Here is a 23,642-nt window from a genome sequence, read left to right on the forward strand (position 1 = left end):
TATGCCCAAAAAAGATTTACAAACCATCTTTGAAGCAAGGTTGGACTGATGTGTGGCAGTAGAACGTGAGCCACAGCATGTCTGATAAAGATATTCATGATGACGTTATGGTTTTGTGTGCTTCAGTGATGATAAAACTGAACAACTGACTTCAAAAGTTCTGATAATATATATTTTTGTTAGCTTTTTTACAGGAAGTGGAATGGGTTTTGAAGCTTTTATTACCCATTCAGGTACACTGGTTGTGGCAGTGTGCACGAAAAGAGAATATGCAACAGTTACGCTTCCTGACCACAGTTTCTGTGATTCCCTCTGGGTAAGGCTTTGGGGCATCGTATTTAACTTCTTGGTTCTTTCCTTTAAAAAACACACATTTGGTGCCTGTACATCAGGTGTTGGCATGTGCTTTTTGAGAGTCGATTAATTTTCACTTTAAAGTTCTATTCATGCTAAAGTTCATCTATTAAGGAGCTTAATACCATTTATTGTCATCATTGTAAATTGAGCAGTAGTCATTTTTCTGCTAGAAAGCTAAAATGAAATATTATGATTTCTTTCAAGTTTTCTAGAATCAAATGTGATTATGAATTTCAATTTAAAGTGAGACCATAAATTGTTAAAAACAATGCATTTCTGTTGCTTTTTTTTAATCATGTTTTAGTGCCAAGATGATTTTAAAGGACCTGTTACGTGATAGTCATTAAACGCAATTGTCAAATAAATGAGAGAAAAGGAAGTAAAAAGAGGTAGAGAGGAAGATTGGTTATAGAAGAGACATCAGTCAGTCAATCATGTCTGCACTCCAAAAATTCCTCTGAATGATTTAGTTGTAGATGAATTAGTGAAATAGAGAGCTCAACATTTATTATAGACTTCAGTAGTAATCTTTGATTCATGAAGTACAGATATTTCTTCTCCTAGTCTGTGTGTAGTATACACTTTACTCAAAGAGTATAATGAAAAGAGAAAAAAAGTATGGGAAGAATATCAAGGGAGAGAAAAAATTTAAGTTGATACATATATCAAAAATAAAATAACATAGTAAATTACAATGCCACCACACCACACCTATTAAAGAAAATGAGTATCCAGATTTTCCTGAATTAATTCTTAGTAATAAATTTAGGGAGACTCATAGTCAACAAGACAACCATTGACTATTTTTTAAAATCATATTATGGCTGCAAAATACTCGGTAATACTTTGTATGCTAAATAAGTTAGTACACCTAGGAATATAATTTTAATTGGTTAATGCTTAGATATGAAGTTATCTGTAACCATTTCTGAACTAAATTTTTTTCCAGTTTTATTGAAAAATAATTTACAGACATCACTGTATAAGTTGAAGGTGTATGGGGCCTGATGGTCTGATTTACATATATTGTGAAATGATTACCACCGTAGGCTCAGCTAACATCCATCTTTTCATATAGATACAATAGAAAGAAGAAAGGGAAACAACATTCTCCTTGTGATGAGAGTTCATAGGATTTACTCTCTTAATTCTCTTACTCTCTTTATATATTTCTTAAGATACAAAATGCTTCTCATTACAAAAATTGATTCTAAAGAATAATTCATAGACTTGGAAGGTGCAGAAAAGATACCATGTTACAATTGTGTGTAGATTTTCTAGAGTAGACGTGTTTTTACAGTACTATAGAAAAAAGTATTTACTTTAAGAACATCATTTTAATCAGCATTTAGTTATGCTTAATGTTCTGCTGTTCACACACGCTAATTATAGAGTAATACTCTGAAAACATTTGCCATTCCAAAGACTTAATGTAATTTTTACCTTTTAAATATATGTGTTACTTTACCAGCACAACATAACCATTGTTCACATGCCTGGGAAAAGGCCTTTTGGTCAGAGTGTTGTCTTTATCTACGACAATGGACAGCAGAAGGTCTCTGCCCCTCTCAGATTTCCTGCCATGAATGAAGTAAGCACATCTAACCTACTCTTTATGGGATCAATTGATTGAGAACTCTTGAAAAATTTCACTTGACTGTAGAAGGTTCTGTTTATTCTAAATATGTGCCCATAAATTTTAGTGTTTTCTATATACTGAGATACAGTACGTTAGTATTTCTGTTAGCGTGTCATTGTTAGATGAAGTCAGACAACGTGTAATAAAGAAAAAAAACTCAAGGAAGAAACAAATGTAATTAAAGACTTAGAAAAAAAGAATTATAACTGGAAAGCCAAGGAAATTGAATAGAGCAGAGCAAAGGATCGTTTAGTGAAGCTCCCTAAGTATATGGAATACTTAGAGAGATGGACTCTCTTCCATCTCCATTGAATCTGAAACAATAGTGAAGAAACTTTAAACCTTTACATTGTAATTAGGTATGAGATAGAATTTACTTACTGAGGTGATTCTTAAGGAACATTAGTGTAAAAGTTCTTTGAGAATTTTTGGATAATTTTGAAAGGACCTTTTCTGAAGATAATGGAATGGATTAGATTATTTCCCAAGTCCTAGGATTCTAGTAATTTCTTGTTGCTGTTCATCTCGATGACTATTTCAGGATAACCTGTAATTAGCATTATTATACTGAGATGTAATTCTCTGTTTATAAATTTTAAGGGGAAAAAGTAGTTTTCTCTGTTTTAGAATATAGTCAAGTTGTTTTAAAATTTTTTTTAATATACACCCATTAAAAATTCAAAATTTACAAAAGGATATAAAGTGAGTTTATAAAAGTAATGTGTCCAAATCCCATAGCCCGAAGGTAACATTGATTTCTGAGGTGTACACACGCGCACGCATAATGATCCCATAAAAATAAAACTTTAAAAAGAGAAAGAGGAAGATTGGCAACAGATGTTAGAGCAGGCCAATCTTCCTCAAAAAAAAAATTTTTTTTAACTTTCAATTTTATTGTCAGTGTATTTATTGGCTTAATTTTATGTACTGTTTCATTTTAAATGTAAGGATAGAGATTTAATTAAAATTGTATCATTTATACTGTTTGTTTGTTTCTTAATTTTTAGCCTTTTGTTTCTTGCTGCATTGGTTCAGCTGGGCAAAGAACCACCACTCCTCCACCATCCCAAATCCCAGATCCACCTTTTTCTTCCCCCATTACCCCTCATCGGACATCATTTGGTGGAATTCTGTCATCAGCCTCCTGGGGAGGAACAATGGAAAAATCAAAATTGATTACCAAATTGATATCAGCTGGCACTCAAGACAGTGAATGGGGGTGTCCCACATCTCTGGAGGGTCAGCTAGGGTCTGTCATCATCTTCTATGAAGCACTACAGCCTCCTCAGGTGAAGGCATTGTATTTATCAGGTGAGCATATACGATCATTCTGTTTAATTAAACTTAGTTTTTTCTGTTGCCTAAATATATTCTTCAGAATATATTTGATCTCAAGAGTGTATTTGTTTTAATTGAAGCTGAAAGGGAAGAAAAAGCCCACCACACCTCATACTTTTCTCCCCCTCAGCTTTGCTGAGATAGTAATGACATATAACATATGTAAGTTTAAGGTATACAGTGTGATGATTTGATACATGTATATATTGCAAAATGATTACCGTAATAAAATCAGTTAACACTTCAATCCCCCTACATAATTACCTTTTTTTATGTGTCTGTTGATAACATTTAAGATCTACTCTCTTAACTTTCAAGTATATTATACAGTATTATTAATTATAGTACACCATACCTTTTTGGTAGGAAAGCAAACCTTTGGGAAGTATTTCCAGTATTACCCATAATACTGCCTGTATTAGTCTGTTAGGACCGCCATAACAAAATACCACAGACTGGATGACTTAAACACTATTTATTTTCTCACGATTCTGGAAGCTAGAATTCCAAGATCAGGTTTCTGTCAGGCTTGGTTTCGGTGAGGCTTCTATTCCTGGCTTTTAGATGGCTTCCTTTTTGCTGTGCCCTCACATGTAGTCTGTCCTCTGTGTGTATGTGCAGAGAGAGAGATCTCTGGTGTCATTTCCTCTTCATATAGGGGGCCCTATTGGACTAGAGCCCCACCCTTATGACATCATTTAACCTTATTACTTCCTTAAAAGCCCCGTCTCCAGATACAGTCATCTTGGGAGTTAGAGCTTCAACATATGAATTTTGGGGGGTACACGATTCACCCATAATACTTCTAGTACTTTTGACAGATTTTAGTAATTGAAACAAAATATAGGCCTGTCTTCATAAGAAATCATATGACTGATTCTAAAAACATATGAGTCTTATTTCAAAATTTGTCATTTTTATAATTTATGTATTAATCTACTTGAAGAATTCATTAAGGCAGTAGAATTAGGAGTCCTTGAATAAAATTATAAGCTATTTTTGTTTTGGCTTTTCCTTTTTCTTTTGGCTATGATTTTAAAGGTACACATTGTTATTGGATCATAACTACTTTCAAAATTATATCTATATTTTAGTAGGATGTTCAGGAGTTAAGCCTCTAAGTAGTCATATATATTAACTCTGCAGAAGAGCTAATTATTTGTCAAAATGTATTTTTTAGATTACATGGGAGTTTTGAGATGAATGAGACTGTCTAGACTTTCAGAGTTTATACTGGAACCTTGTCATTACTTTAAAACTCACCAAAGTAGTTAAAATTGATCTTTCATCTAAATAAATTCCAAGTTAATAATTTTAAGTCGTTTAATGTAGTCATTACAGTTATATAGTTTGGATTTTGTTCTTACAATTTACAATTTTTCCTACCTATAACTCTACTCTTAGAAATAATAGTTATTTATTATATAGTGTTCAAAATGATCATTTTTAATGGCTGTGTAATATTTCATTGGATTCATAATGTATGATTTTACTTAGGTTGTTTATAATTTTTAATATTGTTATAAACTTAAAATGTTAAATATGAAGAACTGTTGTACTTATTGGTTTTTTTTTCTTATTTTGATGGATTTACTTATGATAAATTCCCAGGAAAAATATTCAAAGTGTGTGAATATTTTTATGGCTCTCAATACATGTTACCTCATCACTTTCCACAAGAGATATACCAATTGATAGTGCATACCAGTAATACCTAAGTATACCAGATTCACCACAGCCTCATTAGGATGGAATGGTCAATACTGTTTCCTCCATTTTTGATGTAAAATGGAATGTTGTTTTAATTTGTATTTCTTTGATTTTTTTATTCAAGTCAAGAATTTTTTACTACTCATTTGCTATTCCATTTCTGTGATATCTATTCACATTACTGATTGACTGTTTTGCTATTTTTTCTTATAAATTTGAATTGGCTTACGTTAGATAAATGAATAGATAAACTTTGTTACATTTGATATTATTTTTTTAATGCTATATAAAATTTCATTTCTGTAGTGGAGATTGATCCACCTCCTACCACCCCAACTTTTCTGGGTTTTGGACAAATTGGAGGCGATATAAAAATAAAGTACATTTTGGCTAGTGTGTTTTAACTGTGTTATGTTTGTAGCTTGAAACAGCTTAACTTTAAATTTTGTTCTGATTACACAGAGCTGGAGAGGACATATATATTCAATTATATGTGTGTGTGTGTGTGTGTATAAATAATTTTCAGGTCCAAACTGTTTAAGCCCTTGGAAATTTCCAGAGTCTGACATGGCCGACCTGCCTGGTAACGTCCTTCTTCACTACACTGCAAAGGTCAGAGTAAATGCACGGACTGTCCATCTAGTTGTATCTGTGCTGTGAAATAAAATTCTTTTTTTAAATTTCTTTTGTCATCTCAGTGCGTAATTGAGAGAGTGGGGCTTGAATTACCATTAAAAAAATTATTAAGTTTCAAAGGAAGATGAGAAGCAGTAAAAAATTAAGGTACAACTCTCAGGGTTCAAGTGTTATCATTATGTGATCCCTATGATATAAATGGCAATAGTTGTAGTAGGAATTTGTACTAATGAATCAACTTCAGTGAATGCAACTGTTTAAACTTGTATTCTCCTGCCTTTTGGAAGGAGAGGTGAAACAGAATTGAGCTCAACATTTTTTTTGTTTATTTTTTAAATGTGATGTCAGCAAGAAAACAATAAAAATGAAATGTTTACTTCAGAAGGAGAAAAGAGAAATTACCTATATGCATACCATGCCCAGTCCTTTTTCCTTCAAGGAAAGGAGTTACTTTCATTCTTGTGAAAGTCATTGAGGTCAGCAAGGGCTAAGGGAAAAAAGATCAAAGGTAGAACTGGGAGGAGAAGGGAGAAGAAGGGAGAAGTGGCATAAACAACAATAGCAATTGCTTTCATTCTAGTCAGTGTTGCACTAACCCAGAAGATGCTTTGTTGTGTGAGATTATACGTTACAGAATTTATTTTCTAGTTTAGCCAGCTAGTATATTACTTTAAATACTTATTTGTTATATCTAACTTAATAAAATTTACTTATTGGTTGATATCTCCCTGTAACTTTTTATTTTGATTAATTTCAAACCCAGAGAGAAGTTGAAAGAATGTAAGGTGAAGTCTTGTATACATGTCACCTAAATTCACCAATTATTAACATTTTGCAACATTTTTCTATCACAAATCATTTGTGAAAGCAGATTGACATAGCTATCAGGACACTTCTAAATTTTTCTATATAATCATTAACCTACCTAAGAAAATTATCAATAATTCATGTACTCTACAACCCACATTCAAATTTTCCCAGTTTTCCCAAAAATATTTGTTGAGCCTTTTAAAAATTTAATCCTGTGTCCGTTCAAGGTTCATGCCTTGCGTTGGTTATAATGTCCCTTGAGTCTCTAAGTTTTTGTTTGCGTTTTGTAACACTAACTTTTTCCCAAGGTATATGTTTATTTACCAAACTAGAATTTAAGTTATTTCTTGGCGGGGCTGTGTCTTATACTTATTTTCATTACAACTACTAGTATAGGTAGATAGGAAATAATTGGATTTAATCTCACTAATGTATCTGATGGCGTGTCTAGACGTGATGGCTCCCTGGGTCTTTTTGGCATTATGGTTATGTTCTTTGTTCAGAGTCACTTTGATCTTGAAAACATTAAGTTTGAATTTCTACTGTTGAAAGTAAAAATTCTGTGATATTAAAAAATGGCTATTATTGTTTTTCCTCAAGAAACCCAATATGACAAATATATACAATAAAACAGTTTATTGGAGGAAAATTTCTTGAAAATGGTACTATATAGTGATATAAGAGTTCTGTGGTTAAATAAGTTTGAGGGACTGTTGCATTCTGGATATCCCTCTTGGAGACTGATGATGCGCTTGAAAAATCCTGCTATAAAGAAACGAGTTTACTTTAGTTTTATCCTACTTTTTGCCAGTTATTTGAATGTAGAACATGTTTTGTTTTTATCTTACTTATTAACAAATGGTAGTTTGGGAGAAGCTGCTCTAGAGGATTTTTTGAGAGTCAACAGTTTTTCATTTTTGTACTCATTTGTAGGAGGTGTTTCACTATCCATTTGTTTAAAATTTTTGAGTGTCTTCTCTGTGCCAAGAATTGTCTGAACTTGTAGGATACAAAAATGAATAAATTAAAGTTTCTGGCTTTATGAAGCTTACAATCTAAAGTTAAATAAATATATAAAAAAAATAAGTGCACTATACCTTTATGAGCATTTTTCTTTTTAGCTACCATTTATTGAGTGTTTACAGTATATTAAGCACTCTGCTAAATGCTTCACATATATTGTTTCGCTTAATCTTCACAGAAGCTCCGAGGGGTGTGTGATATTATCTGTATCTTTTTTAAGCTCTAGTTTTCTGAGGCTGGGTAAAGAAAGTAACTTGCCTAGCTTCATAATTCTGGTGAGTGGCCTGCCTGTTGAATGTGTATCCTTAACCACTGTGCAGTATTTCTCTGTTGGAATGGTTTACAAAATACAGTGCAGGTACAGAGGAAGAGTGGTTGGTTCTTCCAGGAACCTGGAATATCATAGAAAAGGTGGTTTGATTTGTGTTTTGAAGGCAAAGTTGAAGAGGGTTGTGCAAGGAAGAGTGAGCAGCACCTACAAAGGCATAGACTGTAAAACTGGGTTCCGCATATATGGGGGAGTAGGGCTCTACGCAGGAGGAGAAGATGGCAGGAGATGAGATTAGAGGGCAAGTGGAGGCAGACCATAGCAAACCTCCTACGCCAGGCCAAATGGTAGGCAGTGGATAGGGTTTTAAGCAGAAGAGTAATATGATCAGGTTTGCAGTTAGAAAAAGGTCTCAAGCTGCAGTGTGAAAGTTGGATTAGAGGGATAGGCGACTGGAGGCAGTCATACCGTGAGGAGATTATTGTACAGGAGAGGTCATAGGTAGACGATACCCAAGCTAAGGTGGGAACGGGGAGAAAGACATTTCTGTCTCTGAGGCTAATGTAGTTTACATGGAAGTTACATGTAAACTCAATTTACATTTGTTTTATTAAAGTAGTTGTTCTCAGTTGCCTTAAGAGGAAAGCAATGGCCACATCATCTGTGCTAAAATTTGTAGGTTTCTTTGTTTTCTTTTGGAATGGGGATTAGATGCAAGGATGCTTCGTTACCTGCAAATTCACAGATTGAATGTGAAGTTTGCTGCTTTATAAGCCTTTATGGAAGTTAACAAATAACTTGAACAATTTCTAGAGTTGCAGACTAAGCTCTTAATATGAATATAACTAGAATTGTCAGTCAGTAACATGAGGGAAAATAGTGTCTTATGCCTGTGATTGGATTTTCATATCATGATCTATTTTTCTGTTCTGTGATTTCTGCATCTCACATTTAATCACACATTTTATGCGTATCGTGAAATTGTGCAAGGGAGTACTAATAGGAATAAAACACTGAATTTTTTAAAAAGTTAAAAATCTATTTGCGTATATTAATTTAAAAGAGAAAATTTTAAAAACTATGTGATTGGTGAGTGATAAGTTCTAGCTGTAGCTTCTCTGTCAGATGAGAGCAGTGACCTGTGTTTGATGAGTGAGTGCTTTAGAATCTGGTCCCCGATTCCTTTAAGAGGCGTTCAGAATAGTAACACCAAACTTAATATTGTGGGCATCTTATCATTGACTATACTATATACCTTTTGAAATTATAGTGAAATGTTCCATATATAGTTAAAGTTATATTTTGTCTTCATTGTGCTGTTTGCCATATTTTCTTTTATTCTTAGGCCTGCAAAAATTCAATCTGTCTTGATTTATCTACTAATAGTTTGCATGGAAGGTTAACAGGAAACAAAGTAGTGAACTGGGACATTAAGGTAAGTTAATGATAAATGACAGGCAACATATTATGTAAGTTTCCTGATCCTTTAAAGAAGTTTATCTTTTTTGTGTGTGTGAGGAAGATTAGCCCTGAGATAACATCTGTCGCCAATCCTCCTCTTTTTACTGAGGAAGACTGGCCCTGGGCTAACATCCGTGCCCATCTTCCTCCATTTTGTATGGGACGCCATCACGGCATGGCTTGACAAGCAGTGCCTAGGTGTGCGCCTGGGCTCCAAACCCTGGGCCACTGCGGCGGAGCGCACGTACTTAACGTGCGCCACCAGGCCAGCCCCAAGAAGTTTATCTTGTAAGCACCACCAGATTGATATGAATAATAAGTCTCGGTTAAAATGTTTGCAGGGAAGATATACAGTTTAAAGTATAAACAAATAAGTAGTTGAATGACTGTTTGATTTGCTTGAAACTTAATTACCTTTTTAAGCTATGCCCTAATCTTAACAGTTTCCATAAGGAAAATATACTGCCTTAGTTAATTGCTCCACTTTTAAGATATTTAATCCCTAAAACTATGTGGCAGATTTCAATTCCTCCTGACCTTCTCAGAGACTTCACTGATTCTCCCTTTTCTCCTGAATCCTACACTTCTCCCTGTCTGCAGTCTCCTGTCCATCAGCTTGAAACAAAATCAGATCTTGGCTCTCTGAGGTTGAAGATGAGGAACTTTGCCTCTCCACACATCCCTCTCTAGCTATCATATCCTATAGGGCTTTATCGTGTGCCTCATGTTTATGTCTAGTTGCACATATGCTTCTGTCTAGAGTCCTCTGCTTATTTTCCAAGACGGAGTTCACTGCTCTGGTCCTGAGTACCTGTAGCATTATCATTTCACTCGTCATGGTGACTAGTAAGTGTCTGCTTGCTTGATTCTTCAGTAGCTTTGAGAACTTCCAAGGAGGGGCTGTGCTTTTCTCAGCAGTCCTGGCACAGGGTTGTGCAAGAACATTGTTGACTGAGTGATTGCATTTGTAACTGTTGTTTGGGCTAATGTGAAAGTCAGAGATATCCTATTTCTACAATGGAGGATTTCCTTAAAAGATATCTTAAATAGAAACTATAGCCTAAGTAAAATCAAGAGAAATATGAAACTTATGAGGGAACTTGCTGGTAAATCAGCAAAAAAATTTTTATCTTCCAGTCAGTCAACACTGACTAGTCAGTCAATGTTGATATGCACAGTCAAATATGCTTATTGTTTCAATGGAACAGAAATCATTAGGATAATTCTGCCTGCGTAAAAATGAATCCATCAGTTAGTATTAATCTCATGTCATTCATCTGGTATAAAGCTGTTTCTCTTTGACTTTGAGACAAGAACACTTATTCTTGTCTGTTAACATAGTAAGATTTATGACCTCTGCCAATTCTTCAGTTAACTTCTGCTGTCACTTATAAGATTGGTTTTACAAGGCTAGTTCTATGTGTTACTTACATAAAGAAAGCTGATTATTTGTGCCGCTCATGATACTTAAAAATCAGAGCAGTCTTTGTTGCCTCGAGTTACAGCTACGTGGAAATCAAAAAGAAACAAAGTTGGGGCCGGCCCTGTGGTGCGGTGGTTAAGTTCACACGTTCCACTTCAGCAGCCCGGGGTTCGTGGGTTCGGATCCCGGGCACGGACCTACACACCCTCATCACACCATGCTGTGGCAGTGTACCATATACAAAATAGAGCAAGATTGGCACAGATGTTAGCTCAGGGACAATCTACCTCACCAAAAAAAAAGTTATCAGGAAAAACACTATTGCATGTTTATACTGCAGAAAAATCAAAGACAAAAAAAGTTAAATGAAATGACAGCTGGGAAAAAAATACTAAAAAGCTAATTTACTTACTATACAAAGCTCTTAAAAATCAATATGAAAAATAGGCAAAGAATATGAAAAGGTTGTTTACAGACTTAAGCCAGGTCTACAGGGAACTTTGGAACATTTTAGCGGTGAATAATCGCTAACCTTCTGTAGCACCCAGGCTAAGCACTTTTCATATATTAGCTGATTTAATCCTTGTAACAACTTTACAAAGTGAGAATTAGTATTATCTCATCTTACAAATGAAGAAACTGAACCAGAGAAATTAGTGATTTGTCAAAGGATATTGAATATATTTTGTTAAGCTATCCAAAATAGTCACTTTGAACTTTGGCTGAAGCCACACACTCCACCCTTCTTGTTAACTAGAAGTAGAAGAGTCAGTCATATTTCTACTGCCAAATACATTCTTTTTTTTTTCATAACTTATTCCCCTGTTCATTATTAAGGCCTAATTGCCTTGTGACAGTTTTTTCCTATTACATCATTAGTGTCACGTTATAAAGTCTGCTTATGGATTTATGTGTGGATTGCCTATGTTGGGAATTCTTAAACTTTAGAAAACAAAGGTGCAGAAGAAATGGTGTGGGCTGGTCTCTCTTGAGTATTGATTACGGTGACCCCTGAGGCTGCTCTTTCAAGCATCTGCCGGCACAAGGCTTCCTTTAGCTTAGGCTCTCCTGTACATTGTCTAAAGGTGTAGCAAATGGTAACCTCATGTATGCCTTGTAGATATTAAATGACAACATTGCCCTTGTTTTATAAGATTATAAAATTGTAGTTGTCTTTTTCAGGACGTCATAAACTGCATAGGTGGATTAAATGTGCTCTTTCCTCTATTGGAACAAATCAGCCACTTCAGCGAAGGACAGATTGCTGAAGGAGTGAATGAAAGCACAGTTTCTGAGTTGATAACACCTGTAGAAGGAGATTGGGTGGTACTGACCTCCACGAAGGCGTCAGGTATTAAGATGAAATTAACACAAAATAGTCCTTGAGAAATTAGAGAATTAATTGAAAAATAGATTAAAATGTTTTGCCACCATTAGGAAGAAACTTAACCATTTGTAGCTGAAGCAGCCCTTCCCTAATTTTATTAATGTAGTTCAGAAAGTTCATAATACCTTGGTCAAAAAATATAAGATGTTAGTTTTATTCTTGACTATCCTTAGTTTGTATTCTTAGTGGAAATATGACAACGTTGTTAAATTTATGGTAGAGAAAATATTTACATGTATATGTAAGTATACAGTATGCAATCGCTGTGCTGTGTGGTATGTGTTCTACAAGTGACCTTTGAAAGCAAATTCCTGAACCAAATTCCTTGTTTGTTATAATGTGCATTATGATATAGAAAGTGTGATATAAAAGTGAGTAATTACGATAATTAATGACGTGTTCACAATTCCACAGAGTCAAGACTAGAGAGAAATTTAATTGCAACATTTATCTTGATTGTGAAACATTTTATTCAAAGACATTCTATTAACCAGGACAATCTTATTCACTCGCACGGAGTTGCCACTCTTGGTGCCTTACTTCAGAAGGTGAGGTCATCTAACCTTATGTAGATGTGGCTGATGATTGTAACTGTTAGTGTTGGGGTTTTTTTCTTCCTAATAAATAAAATTTTTTTAGTTACACTGTTATAGCTTAAATTATATTAGTAGATATAATTTATATCACAAGCAGCTTTTAAAAACTTGTGTTAAATCACCTTATACAAGAATTACTCATCTTAGATAATAGTATATAATCTTTGATATACAGGACCTTCGTTGTTAGCTTTGGTATTTGGGATATTTGATCAGTTTAAGACTCTGTTTTAGGAATGTGACATTAGGAAAATATGTTCTAGTGTTAGGTCAGAAAAATTTGTGTTCAAGTTGTTTTTATTATTCTAATCAAGATATTCGTGTTTAGTAGATGTTCTGAATTAATCGTTGGAAATTATAACTTAATGACAATTATTTAAAGTGAACTTTACAGAACCCTCTTCTGTTTGGATTTCAGGTGCCAAGCACCTTGATGGATGTTAATGTATTGATGGCAATTCAGTTACTAATTGAACAGGTTTCATTAGAGAAGAATATGCAGCTCCTGCAACAAATGTATCAGTATTTACTCTTTGACTTCCGTATTTGGAACCGTGGAGATTTTCCCTTTCGAATTGGTGAGAGCTGGCTATTAGAGATAAAGTTTTATAGTTGTTTTAGAAATTTATAACTACCTATGTGACTTTATTTTAGGTATATCACTGAAGAGCGAACTTTCTATTTTAGGTCATATACAGTATCTTTCCACCATCATCAAAGACAGCAGGAGAGTTTTCCGAAAGAAGTATGGTGTGCAGTTTCTCCTAGATACGCTTAGGATTTATTATGGGTATGATGTCCTTGCTGCTTCTCAGTTTGATATTGTTTTCTGTCTGCTACTTGAATAGAACATCTAGATTATTTATTTTCCAGCAATTCTAATATCCTAGTGTGGAGGTTAAAATGATAAACAATGGATCACATACATTGGGTTTAAATCTTGTGTTTCATTAATTTTCGAGCCATGGGTAACTTACTCAACATTTCTGTGCTTAAGTTTTCTGGTCTGTAACAAGGAGATAATGAAACTGTGACATCCTATGATTGTTTTGAGGATTACAAATTAAATGAATTAATAATATGTAAAGCACTTAGAACTGTGTCTGCCACATAGTGAGTGTTGCATAAATATAAGCTATTTTAACAATTTATATCTTTGTCATTGAAATTCCTAACCTTAAAAGGTTTTCTGTAAAAAGAAAAAGCCAAAGATACCGTGAATTCTAATAATTACATGGAAACATCTTTTTTTTAAACAATGAATTTTTATATTAAAAAGTACCAAAATGTAAAAATTAAAAATTTCAATTTTTGCACTTTTACTTTCTTTTTCAGGAGTGATTGTAAATATAGTGAGCTGTCTCTAGATGATATTCGAACAATAAGGACTTCTTTGTATGGACTAATTAAATATTTTCTGTGCAAAGGTGGAACTCATGAAGAGATACAAAGTATCATGGGTTACATAGCTGCTATCAGTGAAGAAGAACAGGTATTATGCCTGAGATAAGTCTGTTTTTTCTTTTTAACATTTATATTGCTATATCATCTTCTTTTAAACTTGGATATATGTATTAAACATATTTTAAGAGTAAAATGTTTATAGTGTCCCATACAATATTATGCAGTTAGAGAAGTAAATTTTATCTCCTAACTGAAAGTTTATTAAAATAGGTGGCAGTGTAATAAAATATTTTAATTAGCTAGAAAGTAGTATGTGGAAATAGCTGCTATGGCAATTCTGAAGCCTATCTTCATAGGCCACGTAATGTATATTTACCTGTCATCAAAGTTACTGGGCAAATTTCTGACATGAATTTTAACATAACATAGGTTCCCAAAAGTTTTGCATAAAGAGTAAATTGTAAATGTGTTTCTATTTTTAAAAGCTTTTATATACATTGTTCATTTATACTTCTTAGCCACCTTTTAAGCCGGTGGTCCTCAGCGTGTGGCCCCTCAGCAGCGTTACCTGGGACCTGTTAGAAGGGCAGATACACTGCTGAATCCAGCCTTCCCGGTGATTGCAGACTAGGGATTACTCTTCCCATCAGAACATTTGGAAACATATGTCCAGAGAGATTAGGTGACTTAGCTTAAAAAGTCACACAGCTGAAGAACCTGGAACTAGAACCTGGGCGTCTTTACTGCTATTTCTGTGCTCTTTTTGTACACCATTCTCCACACCAAACTTGAGCAGCCTTAATTGATGTTGACTCAAATATTTTTCCCTCTATCATGAAATATTCATTGTGTAGTAAGTGGTTACATGAATTCATATTGGTATTATATAGATGAGTTAACTTAGGCTGTTTACCTATAAGGTTGGACTACTTCAAAAGATTCTCATTATTTAGAATAATGGGCAGCCATCTTATTTCCTGATAGCTCTGTTGTCACCTGCTGTGATTCATTGCAGATGATATTTTCTTGGTCGATTCAGTCAAAGAATTATTTATTGAAAACTTGCTATGTACATAGAATAATAGTAGACATTGTGGGTATATAATGATGAGTGAATTATCATTCTTTTAGCCTAATGGAGGCAGGGGTGGATAAAAGAGGTTTATAAATAATTATGAAACAAAAAAGATTATGATGATATCTATTTGAGGTTTTCATAGGAGAGTATTACATGTTGAGGAGACCAGGAAAGGCTTTATGGAAGAGGTGGCTTATCATGTGGACAAAGCAGGGTAGGTGTGATTCAGCAGGTAAATATGGGTGGGTAGTATGAGAGGATTTACAAAAGGACATGGAATAAGCCAAAAGCATAATGTAGGGAAAAGGCAGGGCTGGTTCAAAAAACATCAGGTAGTCCAGGTAAGCTGGAATGTTGGGGTATATGGGATTTAGTTAACTGTTTGTGGTTTATGACTTCTTTCGTGCTTCCATATATGAGTGTGGCTGTTTGTTTTGTGTTACTTTCAAAAGCTCTTTGGAATTTTGGATATACTCTTCAGTCTCCTACGTACCAGCCCAACTAGAGGTCAGCTTTTCTTATTGCTGTTTGAACCAGGCAATGCTGACATACTTTATGCCTTGCTCTTAAATCAAAAGTACTCTGACAGATTAAGAGAAATCGTTTTTAAGGTACAAACATTTCTTAAGCATCTTTATATTTTGGGGCATTTGTGGGTATATGAATTTAATTGAAACATATCCATTCTATGAGTGTAAATTCTTTTTTCATATCTTCTGCTATCTAATTTTAAATTGTTCAGTTTGTTTTGATATATATTTTTCATGTTTTTGCTGTTTGTATATTAAAAAACTAATTATATTGTGATCTGATCATTTCAGTGGCAAATCCACTTTGTCATACCGTCCTCAATATAAAACTTTTCATCTCTCTTTTGACTTATGGTGGGTCTACCTGGCAGATCATAACTAACCTTATTGTAGCACCCACTATTTGTCACAAACTAAACATTTTTCATATGTTAGCTTACTTAATCCTCGCAACAACTTTATGAAGTGGATATTCTTCTTATCCCCATTTTACAGATGAAGAAATTGAGGCCAGAGAAATTAGTAACTCATAAAAGGATATAGAACATATTTTATTAAGCTATCCAAAATATCCAAAACTTTGAACTTTGGCTGAAGCCACTCACTCCACCGTTTTTGTTAACAAACAGTCGAGGAGTCAGTCATATTTCTATTGCCAAATACATTCTTTTTTTTCATGATTTATTCCCCTGTTCATTATTAAGGCCTAAGTGCCTTGTGACAGTTGTTTCCTCTTACATCATTAGTGTTACTGTATAAAGTCTCCTTTTGGGGTCATGTTTGGATTGCCTATGTTTGAAATCTCTAAACTTTGGAAAACGAAGCTTTATTAAAAATGGTCTGACATAGTCTCTCCTGACTATTGGTTGGGGTGACCCGTGAGGCTACTCCTTAAAGCATGTGCCCACACAAGGCTTCCTTCATGGAGACTGTGTTATTTCTCCAAAAATGGCCTTGTGGGGATTGTTCATGGTATTATTTTGCCAAGATTACCCTTTCCATATAGGGTTTCAGTATCTCACTTTGAAAAATGTTGAAAGTGTGGGGTTACTAATTCATTCTCCCATTTTAGCTAATGGATGGTTGCTTCACAAAATGTTTCCTTGTTCTTGAAAATTATTTTGATAACTGTTACATAAATGGATTACTAGATTGATCTAGAAGTGTCTTTGTTCTCTTTCAGAACACGCTTTTGTTCCTCTTACAAGCTGCAGGGTTTGTTTCCATCTATACCTTAGCCATTAAAAGAAAATTGTAAATTATTTCTTTCATTTGCCAAGAAATATATGTAAATTAGAGTTTTAAACATATTAATTATTCAAATACAGATGTGTTACAGTCCAATTTATTCTTTTTTTAAAAAATTTTTTGTTTATTGCAGTAACATTGGTTTATAACGTATAAATTTCAGGTGTACATCATTATACTTCTATTTCTGCATAGATTACATCATGTTCACCCAATTTATTCTTACATCCATTTCTTTAATGGTAGTATGATGTGGAGTGCTCTTCCCTATTAGTGCTGGGTTTTCTGGTTTTTTTAATACTTAAGGAATAAAATGATGCTCCAAAAACCTTGTACACTAATATTTTATTCAGTATGAACCTAAGTGATGAACTGTTCTCAGTTCTCTATATTAAGAAGAATACATTATTGTTATGACCAGGTTATGGAACAAATGTTGAAATGCACAAATGTTTATGAACGAAGTAAACAACGTATTCGACTGAGAGAAGTTGGCTACTCAGGATTGGGACTCCTTCTTAATGAAGCACCTGTTAATACCTCTCTCATTAAAAACCTTACCAATCAAATCATAAATACAGGTATGACTAAGACTGATAATACCGATATATTTAAGAAATGTTCTTCATAATAGCATAATTCTATTTGATGGTTCTCAGGTTTTTTACCTAAAGGTTTTTTCCCCTGCTCTCTCAGGTTGCTTTTTAAATGACCTGTTACCTGATTCAGCAGGGCTTTCCTGGGTACTGTTTCTTATGTCCCTTGTTGTTTCATCTCCCCAGAGCATAGCACAGTGCCTAACTTGGTAGGCCTTCAGTAAATGTTTACTGACTGAATGATTAGTAAGTAATCAAGGCTATATAACAAGAAAAGGACAATAGAGAAAATATGTACAAAATATTCTCTTTTTTGTGTGTGTGAGAGGAAGATCAGCCCTGAGCTGACATCTGTTGCCAATCCTCCTCTTTTTTTGCCGAGGAAGATTGGCCCTGGACTAACATCCATGCCCATCTTCCCCTACTTTATATGGGATGCTGCCACAGCATGGCTTGACAAGCGGTGCGTCGGCCTGCACCTGGGGTCTGAACCTGCGAACCCTCGCGCCTGGGATCCGAGCCTGTGAACCCTCAGGCCAACGAGGCAGAGCACACGCACTTACCCACTATGCCACCAGGCCGACCCCCGTGGCCGGCCCCCAAAATATTCTGTTTTTTACCGAGGTTAAATTTTTTTTTTTTTTGTGAGGAATATCAGCCCTGAGCTAACATCCGTGCCTATCCTCCTCTTTTTGCTGAGGAAGACTAGCCCTGGGTTAACATCCCTGCCCATCTTCCTCCACTTTACATGGGACGCCGCCACAGCATGGCCTGACAAGCGGTGCGTCAGTGCGTGCCTGGGATCCAAACCCGGACCACCAACAGTGGAGTGCGCGCACTTAACCGCTAGGCCACGGGGCCAGCCCCAAGGGAGGTTAAATTCTTAAAGGCAAAATGAAAACTAATTTCACATATTCTTGTTTGTTTCTGATTCTGTTTTTATTAGCCTTTTTTTTTTTAGTACTTACTACAAACTGTAGAATTTATATCAGGTGCTGGGGATTCAAAAAGGTTTAAGATAAGGTTCTTTGTCTTGAGTGGTTTACCATCTCATTGATGAGAAGAGGCATGTACATAAAAAGATAAATAATAGTATAAGATCCAAGCAGTATGGACAATATGTTCAGGCAATCAAAAGAAAAGAACAATTATTTAGAGTTTACTTAGAAGATGTCAAACATTCTAAACCTATTGTCCTCGTAAAATTTGAACATGTCTATAATTCTTATTTAAAATGAAATAATTATGTTAGCATTAATATAACTGATACCCACAGTTCTTTCTTTGGTTATCTCTGGAATTCAATTTTTTAACTTTTTGTTTTTCCCACCATAGATCCTGCTATTAATTTCAAAGATCTGTTATCTGTGGTATATATATCTCACAGAGCACTCATGAATGTCAGAGTGGTCATCTGCAGAAAGGTTAGTAAACTTTTAAGATGTACTTTAAGAGTAGCAGTATCATTATACTGTGAATAACTTTTAGATTGAGTATTTTGCACGAGATATAAGTTTTAATATCTGTTATTTTATAAATAAACTGTTTCCTTTTTTGAGGTGAATTAACTTCATATAATCATAAGAAACCAGCATATAAATTTGTTCTTCTTAGTCCTACATGGGTTCCTGGAAATATGCCCTTTCCAGAGTCAAAAAATTATTGCCAGAGAATAGTTTCTTTATCAAGCACCTTCAATGATGGTAACATTTCTAATTCATATGCCATATTTTAGAGTTTCTGAATCTTTTGAACTTTGTGGAAAGAATTTTCTATAATTTGTTTATGAGTATTCCAACAATGATTTGTCCTCAGTGCACCCATTTAACTTTTAACTAAGTCAAAGAATAGTCATCCCGTGTGCTTCCTCCTAATTGTAACCTTCTCTCTCCTCCCCTGTAACCACTGACCTGTGTAGTATTTGCTTCTTTGCTTTGCTTTTTAATCTTACTCCCTAATTATGTCACAGTATTTTTCCATGAATAATCTAGATATATATCTTTCTCTTTAATGGCTACATAGTTTTTCATCCTGTGGCTATTTATAAAGTATTATCGGGCCGGCACCATGGCTTAACGGTTAAGTGCGAGCGCTCCGCTGCTGGCGGCCCGGGTTCAGATCCCAGGCGCGCACCGACGTACCACTTCTCTGGCCATGCTGAGGCCACGTCCACATACAGCAACTAGAAGGATGTGCAGCTATGACATACAACTATCTACTGGGGCTTTGGGGGGGGAAATAAATAAATAAAATTTATAAAGTATTATCTGGTTCTCTGTTGATGGACATTTAGGTTGTTTCCTGTTTTTTCATGTTAATAAACTTCTGTTAAAATCTTTTTTTATGTATAGCTTTACTTATTTGTGGTAATACATCTGTAGGACATAGTCTGTGAAATGGAGTTGCTATGTCAAAGGGTATTTACATTTTACATTTTGATGGATTTTGCCATATTGGCCTTGAAGCAGGGCATGCAAATTGCCTTTCCTTTTGGTGTGCAGTTAGGAACAGCTTTCTATGCAGCCTAGTTTTTATCCATTTTATATTTATAAAATAGACATAAAATAAGTCTCATTTTATGGAAATTTTAAAGTCATGAAATCATGAAAAGTTTCTTCACCAAGCTAAGTTTAATCTGGAAGAAGAAAATGGTTATTCTGCACCCAAAGAGTAATGGTTTCTCGCTGACAGCGTTAGTGAAGACAGAAATTTCGTATGTCATTGTGACTCACTGCGACTCATTGCTTTCTACATCAGCATCAGCGCACATTAGAACCATTAATATTGAAGTCCCTACCAACATTATTTGTCTCCTGTGATGAAACTTGTCAGAGTTAGAAATTCTGATAAAAGAGATAAATCTAAACACTGGGAGCTAAAGTTCTTTTCATCTGTGTAGAAGTTTATTGACTTTGTGATAAAAATGTCTTAAAGCTCTTAACTGAATTTCTGACAGTGTTTGAGAACTTGTTTTTATCCAAAAAATGTGAAATCAGTTGGATAGTAGAGGTCATACATATTGCCATGTCAGTGTCTACACTTTAATTTCAGCATCTTATTCCAGCTAAATAGCATCCGTCTTATTGGAATTAAAGTTTAGTTTTTGTTTTGTTTGTACAATATAGAGTTAATGAAAAAAAAACTTTCTGTAAAAGCAGCCATTAACTTTGCCCAAAAAAAGAAAATGAGATGAGAAAACGTTATTCTTGGGATACCTAGGCTCTGATACCAAAGTACCAAGACACTTTGATAGTGTCTTGTGTGTCCCGTTTACTCCCCTGACCGTAGTACCAGAACTGTGCCTGGCACATGGTAGATATTCAGTGTTTGCTGGACAAATGTGGTGGCTCACGGAAAGTTGTTAGTTGAGAGGATATAACCTTATAACATTTGAAACAAGCCTTCATTCTATTTATATTTTCTTTCTGACCAAATTAAATTAATAATGTGAGTGTGTTGACATGTGGAAGATCATTTTATCTTTTTTTCCTTTTTTATCTTTCAGCAAATATTTGAGCACATCCCTACTCTGGTCAATGAGTAATATGCAGATTAGCTAAAAACACAATGTCTGCTCTTCATATAGTTTATTTATTTTTAAAACAGTTTATTTATTTATTTATTTTGTGAGGAAGAGCAGCCCTGAACTAACATCTATGCTAATCCTCTTTGCTGAGGAAGACCGGCTCTGAGCTAACATCTATTGCCAATCCTCCTTCTTTTCTTTTTTCCCCCTCAAAGCCCCAGTAGATAGTTGTATGTCATAGTTGCACATCCTTCTAGTTGCTGTATGTGGGATGTGGCCTCAGCATGGCCGGAGAAGTGGTGCGTCGGTGCGTGCCCGGGATCCGAACCTGGGCCGCCAGTAGCGGAGTGCGAGCACTTACCCGCTAAGCCACGGGGCCAGCCCAACTCTTCATATAGTTTATAATCCAGTTAAGAACATAATCTTTTGAAAGTATATCCTCCCAAAGTTTCTCATTAAATCACTTGTCATTAAAATAACTGAAAAGAAACTGTTTTTAATGTAAAATACTGTGTACTTTTTGATGAATTTTGTATTCCTCATCTCTTTGCAGATTTTACAGATGTTACAGTCCCAGCCAGATGCAGCACATCAGATATCTCAACAAGTGGGTTGGCAAGACACTTTAGTTAGGCTTTTTTTAAAAGCACATTTTGAAAATGGAAATACTCTTCGTAAGCACAATAGGGCTGTTTCAGTGAAAGACAGTGATAAAAATATATCAGCTGAAGATGTTAAGAGGAACTTCGATGAAAAGACGGATGAGGAAAAAATCAACTCTTTTGCCTCCACTAATGTGTCTTCAGATCAGTGGAATTTGGAGGATAGACGCTCGCTGGACTCAAACACACCATTATTTCAAGAAGATAGCTCTGTGGGAGAGTTGTCTTTCAAATCAGAGAATCCAGAAGAATTCTGGCATAATAACCCTTCACACTTGAGTTTAGATCTCAGTAGAATTGACTCATGTGAACTGAGTGACAGTGGAAGTCAGATGCCAGACAGCCTGCCTAGCACACCATCCCCAGTAGAGTCTCCTAAATCATTTTCTGTGCAGTCTGACAAAGAGAGCAGTATCACAAGTGACATGGGCTTTAGTGATGACTTCTCTTCACATGAAAGCCAAGAGGTAAAATTCCTTATTTGTCCAATGCTGTTTTTTTATATGCCTATTATATACTTCTAATCCTTAGATGTGTGTAGTTAACAATTACATATTATGTTCATGTTCTAAATCTCATGATCTAAGATATTAGAGGCCTAGAAGTCACTAAATTGTGTGTCTTGAGAGCAAAGCCAGCGTTTTCTTCATCCTTGTATCTCTAGGGCCTACCTAGGAAAGTTCAGTGTATGTGATGGTTCTTATGTGCTTTTAACACCCCCTCCCTCCAGTAGTTTAATATTACTCTATCTTTTTTATAGGGATGTGAGGAGGAGCTTCTTCGGTTACTGACAAACATTTTGTGTTATGTAATGTGTAAAGGACTAGAGAAGTCGGATGATGATACTTGGGTTGAGCGGGGACAAGTGTTTTCAGCACTAACTAAACTGGGAATATCCAGTGAGCTACTTCGACCATCAGATGAAATAAAACTAATGTAAGCATTCAGTTGTTGATTTCCCCTCTCCTTCTCGAGTGGGCAGGAGTCTAAAATAAAACTTGTTATTGAACATTTATACAGTCTTCAGTGGATGTAGAGAGAAAAAGGAGAAACTTTGTGCTTTTCCAGTCTGTTGCCATTCAGTGGGATCTAGAGAGAAATCCAGAACTAACTCCAATGTGAGGAGATTTAAACCTTAAATTAATGTGGGTTTTAAGTGATGACGTATTCCTTGTTTAAATTGTTTCCTGCAGTGTCTAAGCACTTGGTGCATTGTGTTCTACAATCTTGTCCAAATTCAAGTGTTTCCATGCTAAGGGAAGGGAGTAGTGTTTTCATGCAAATTACTTCTCTAAAGCATTGAGTTCTCTGCATCTGATAGAACTCGGTAACAGTAGCACACTAGGGGAGAATTACTTCGTTTTTCCACTGGGCTAGACCCTCTGTAAGGCATAATAAGGCTTTCTTCCCTAACCTTTCCAATTTCAGCTTTAAAGAAACTTTGAAGTATCTCATGGAGACTGACTGGACTTTCATAGCTATTTTATAGTCAAGTCAAACAGGTAACTTTTACTTTGCCTTTAGTATTAGGTGTATTAAAGATAGATACTCCAGAGATTAAAAAGTGGCTTCATTGTTACTAAATTCCATCCACAATGTTTTATGATACCTGCCAGTAATAATGTATCTTTGGAGATACAGTCCTATTCTTAAATAACTGGGGTTTTTTTCCATGTCCTACTATTTTTCTAAACTTAAAATGGTTTTAAGAGGACTTTGTTTTACGCTTAGTTTGCTACAGAAGATGTTAGAATGGGCAGTCACAGAAAACAGAGAAGCCAAAACTAATCCAGTAACTGCTGAAAACGCCTTCCGACTCATGCTGATCACACAGGACTTTCTGCAGTCAGAGGGACTAGTTAATTCAAACATGTGGACGGAGAAGGTGCAGTAATATCTCTTTGAAATTATTTTTTGATAGTGAAGTTGTTCAAAGAAAGAAATTTTGTA

The 23,642-nt window shown here is 35.1% G+C and overlaps 1 protein-coding gene across 9 annotated transcripts in view; it reads left to right on the forward strand.

The window, feature by feature from the left end:
- The window catches only part of NBEAL1 (neurobeachin like 1), a 154,183-nt gene that overhangs the window by 62,733 nt on the left and 67,808 nt on the right, over window positions 1-23,642 (forward strand). For 8 of the 9 annotated variants that reach the window (XM_087435657.1, XM_087435659.1, XM_004426808.3 and 5 more), the window contains 16 exons: window positions 184-316; window positions 1,829-1,948; window positions 3,004-3,307; window positions 5,571-5,656; window positions 9,127-9,216; window positions 11,848-12,016; window positions 12,467-12,600; window positions 13,067-13,226; window positions 13,336-13,438; window positions 13,984-14,140; window positions 15,583-15,741; window positions 17,330-17,489; window positions 18,840-18,928; window positions 21,584-22,159; window positions 22,453-22,628; window positions 23,424-23,577. In XM_087435657.1, coding sequence (XP_087291783.1) covers window positions 184-316; window positions 1,829-1,948; window positions 3,004-3,307; window positions 5,571-5,656; window positions 9,127-9,216; window positions 11,848-12,016; window positions 12,467-12,600; window positions 13,067-13,226; window positions 13,336-13,438; window positions 13,984-14,140; window positions 15,583-15,741; window positions 17,330-17,489; window positions 18,840-18,928; window positions 21,584-22,159; window positions 22,453-22,628; window positions 23,424-23,577 — 2,770 coding nt within the window. The remainder of the gene's footprint in view (window positions 1-183; window positions 317-1,828; window positions 1,949-3,003; window positions 3,308-5,570; window positions 5,657-9,126; window positions 9,217-11,847; window positions 12,017-12,466; window positions 12,601-13,066; window positions 13,227-13,335; window positions 13,439-13,983; window positions 14,141-15,582; window positions 15,742-17,329; window positions 17,490-18,839; window positions 18,929-21,583; window positions 22,160-22,452; window positions 22,629-23,423; window positions 23,578-23,642) is intronic. The other variant, XM_087435661.1, reaches the window with a different exon arrangement.

The sequence above is a fragment of the Ceratotherium simum genome, chromosome 9 (genome assembly GCF_057802395.1).
Source record: "Ceratotherium simum simum isolate JZ-2026a chromosome 9, ASM5780239v1, whole genome shotgun sequence".
Lineage (NCBI taxonomy): Eukaryota > Metazoa > Chordata > Mammalia > Perissodactyla > Rhinocerotidae > Ceratotherium > Ceratotherium simum.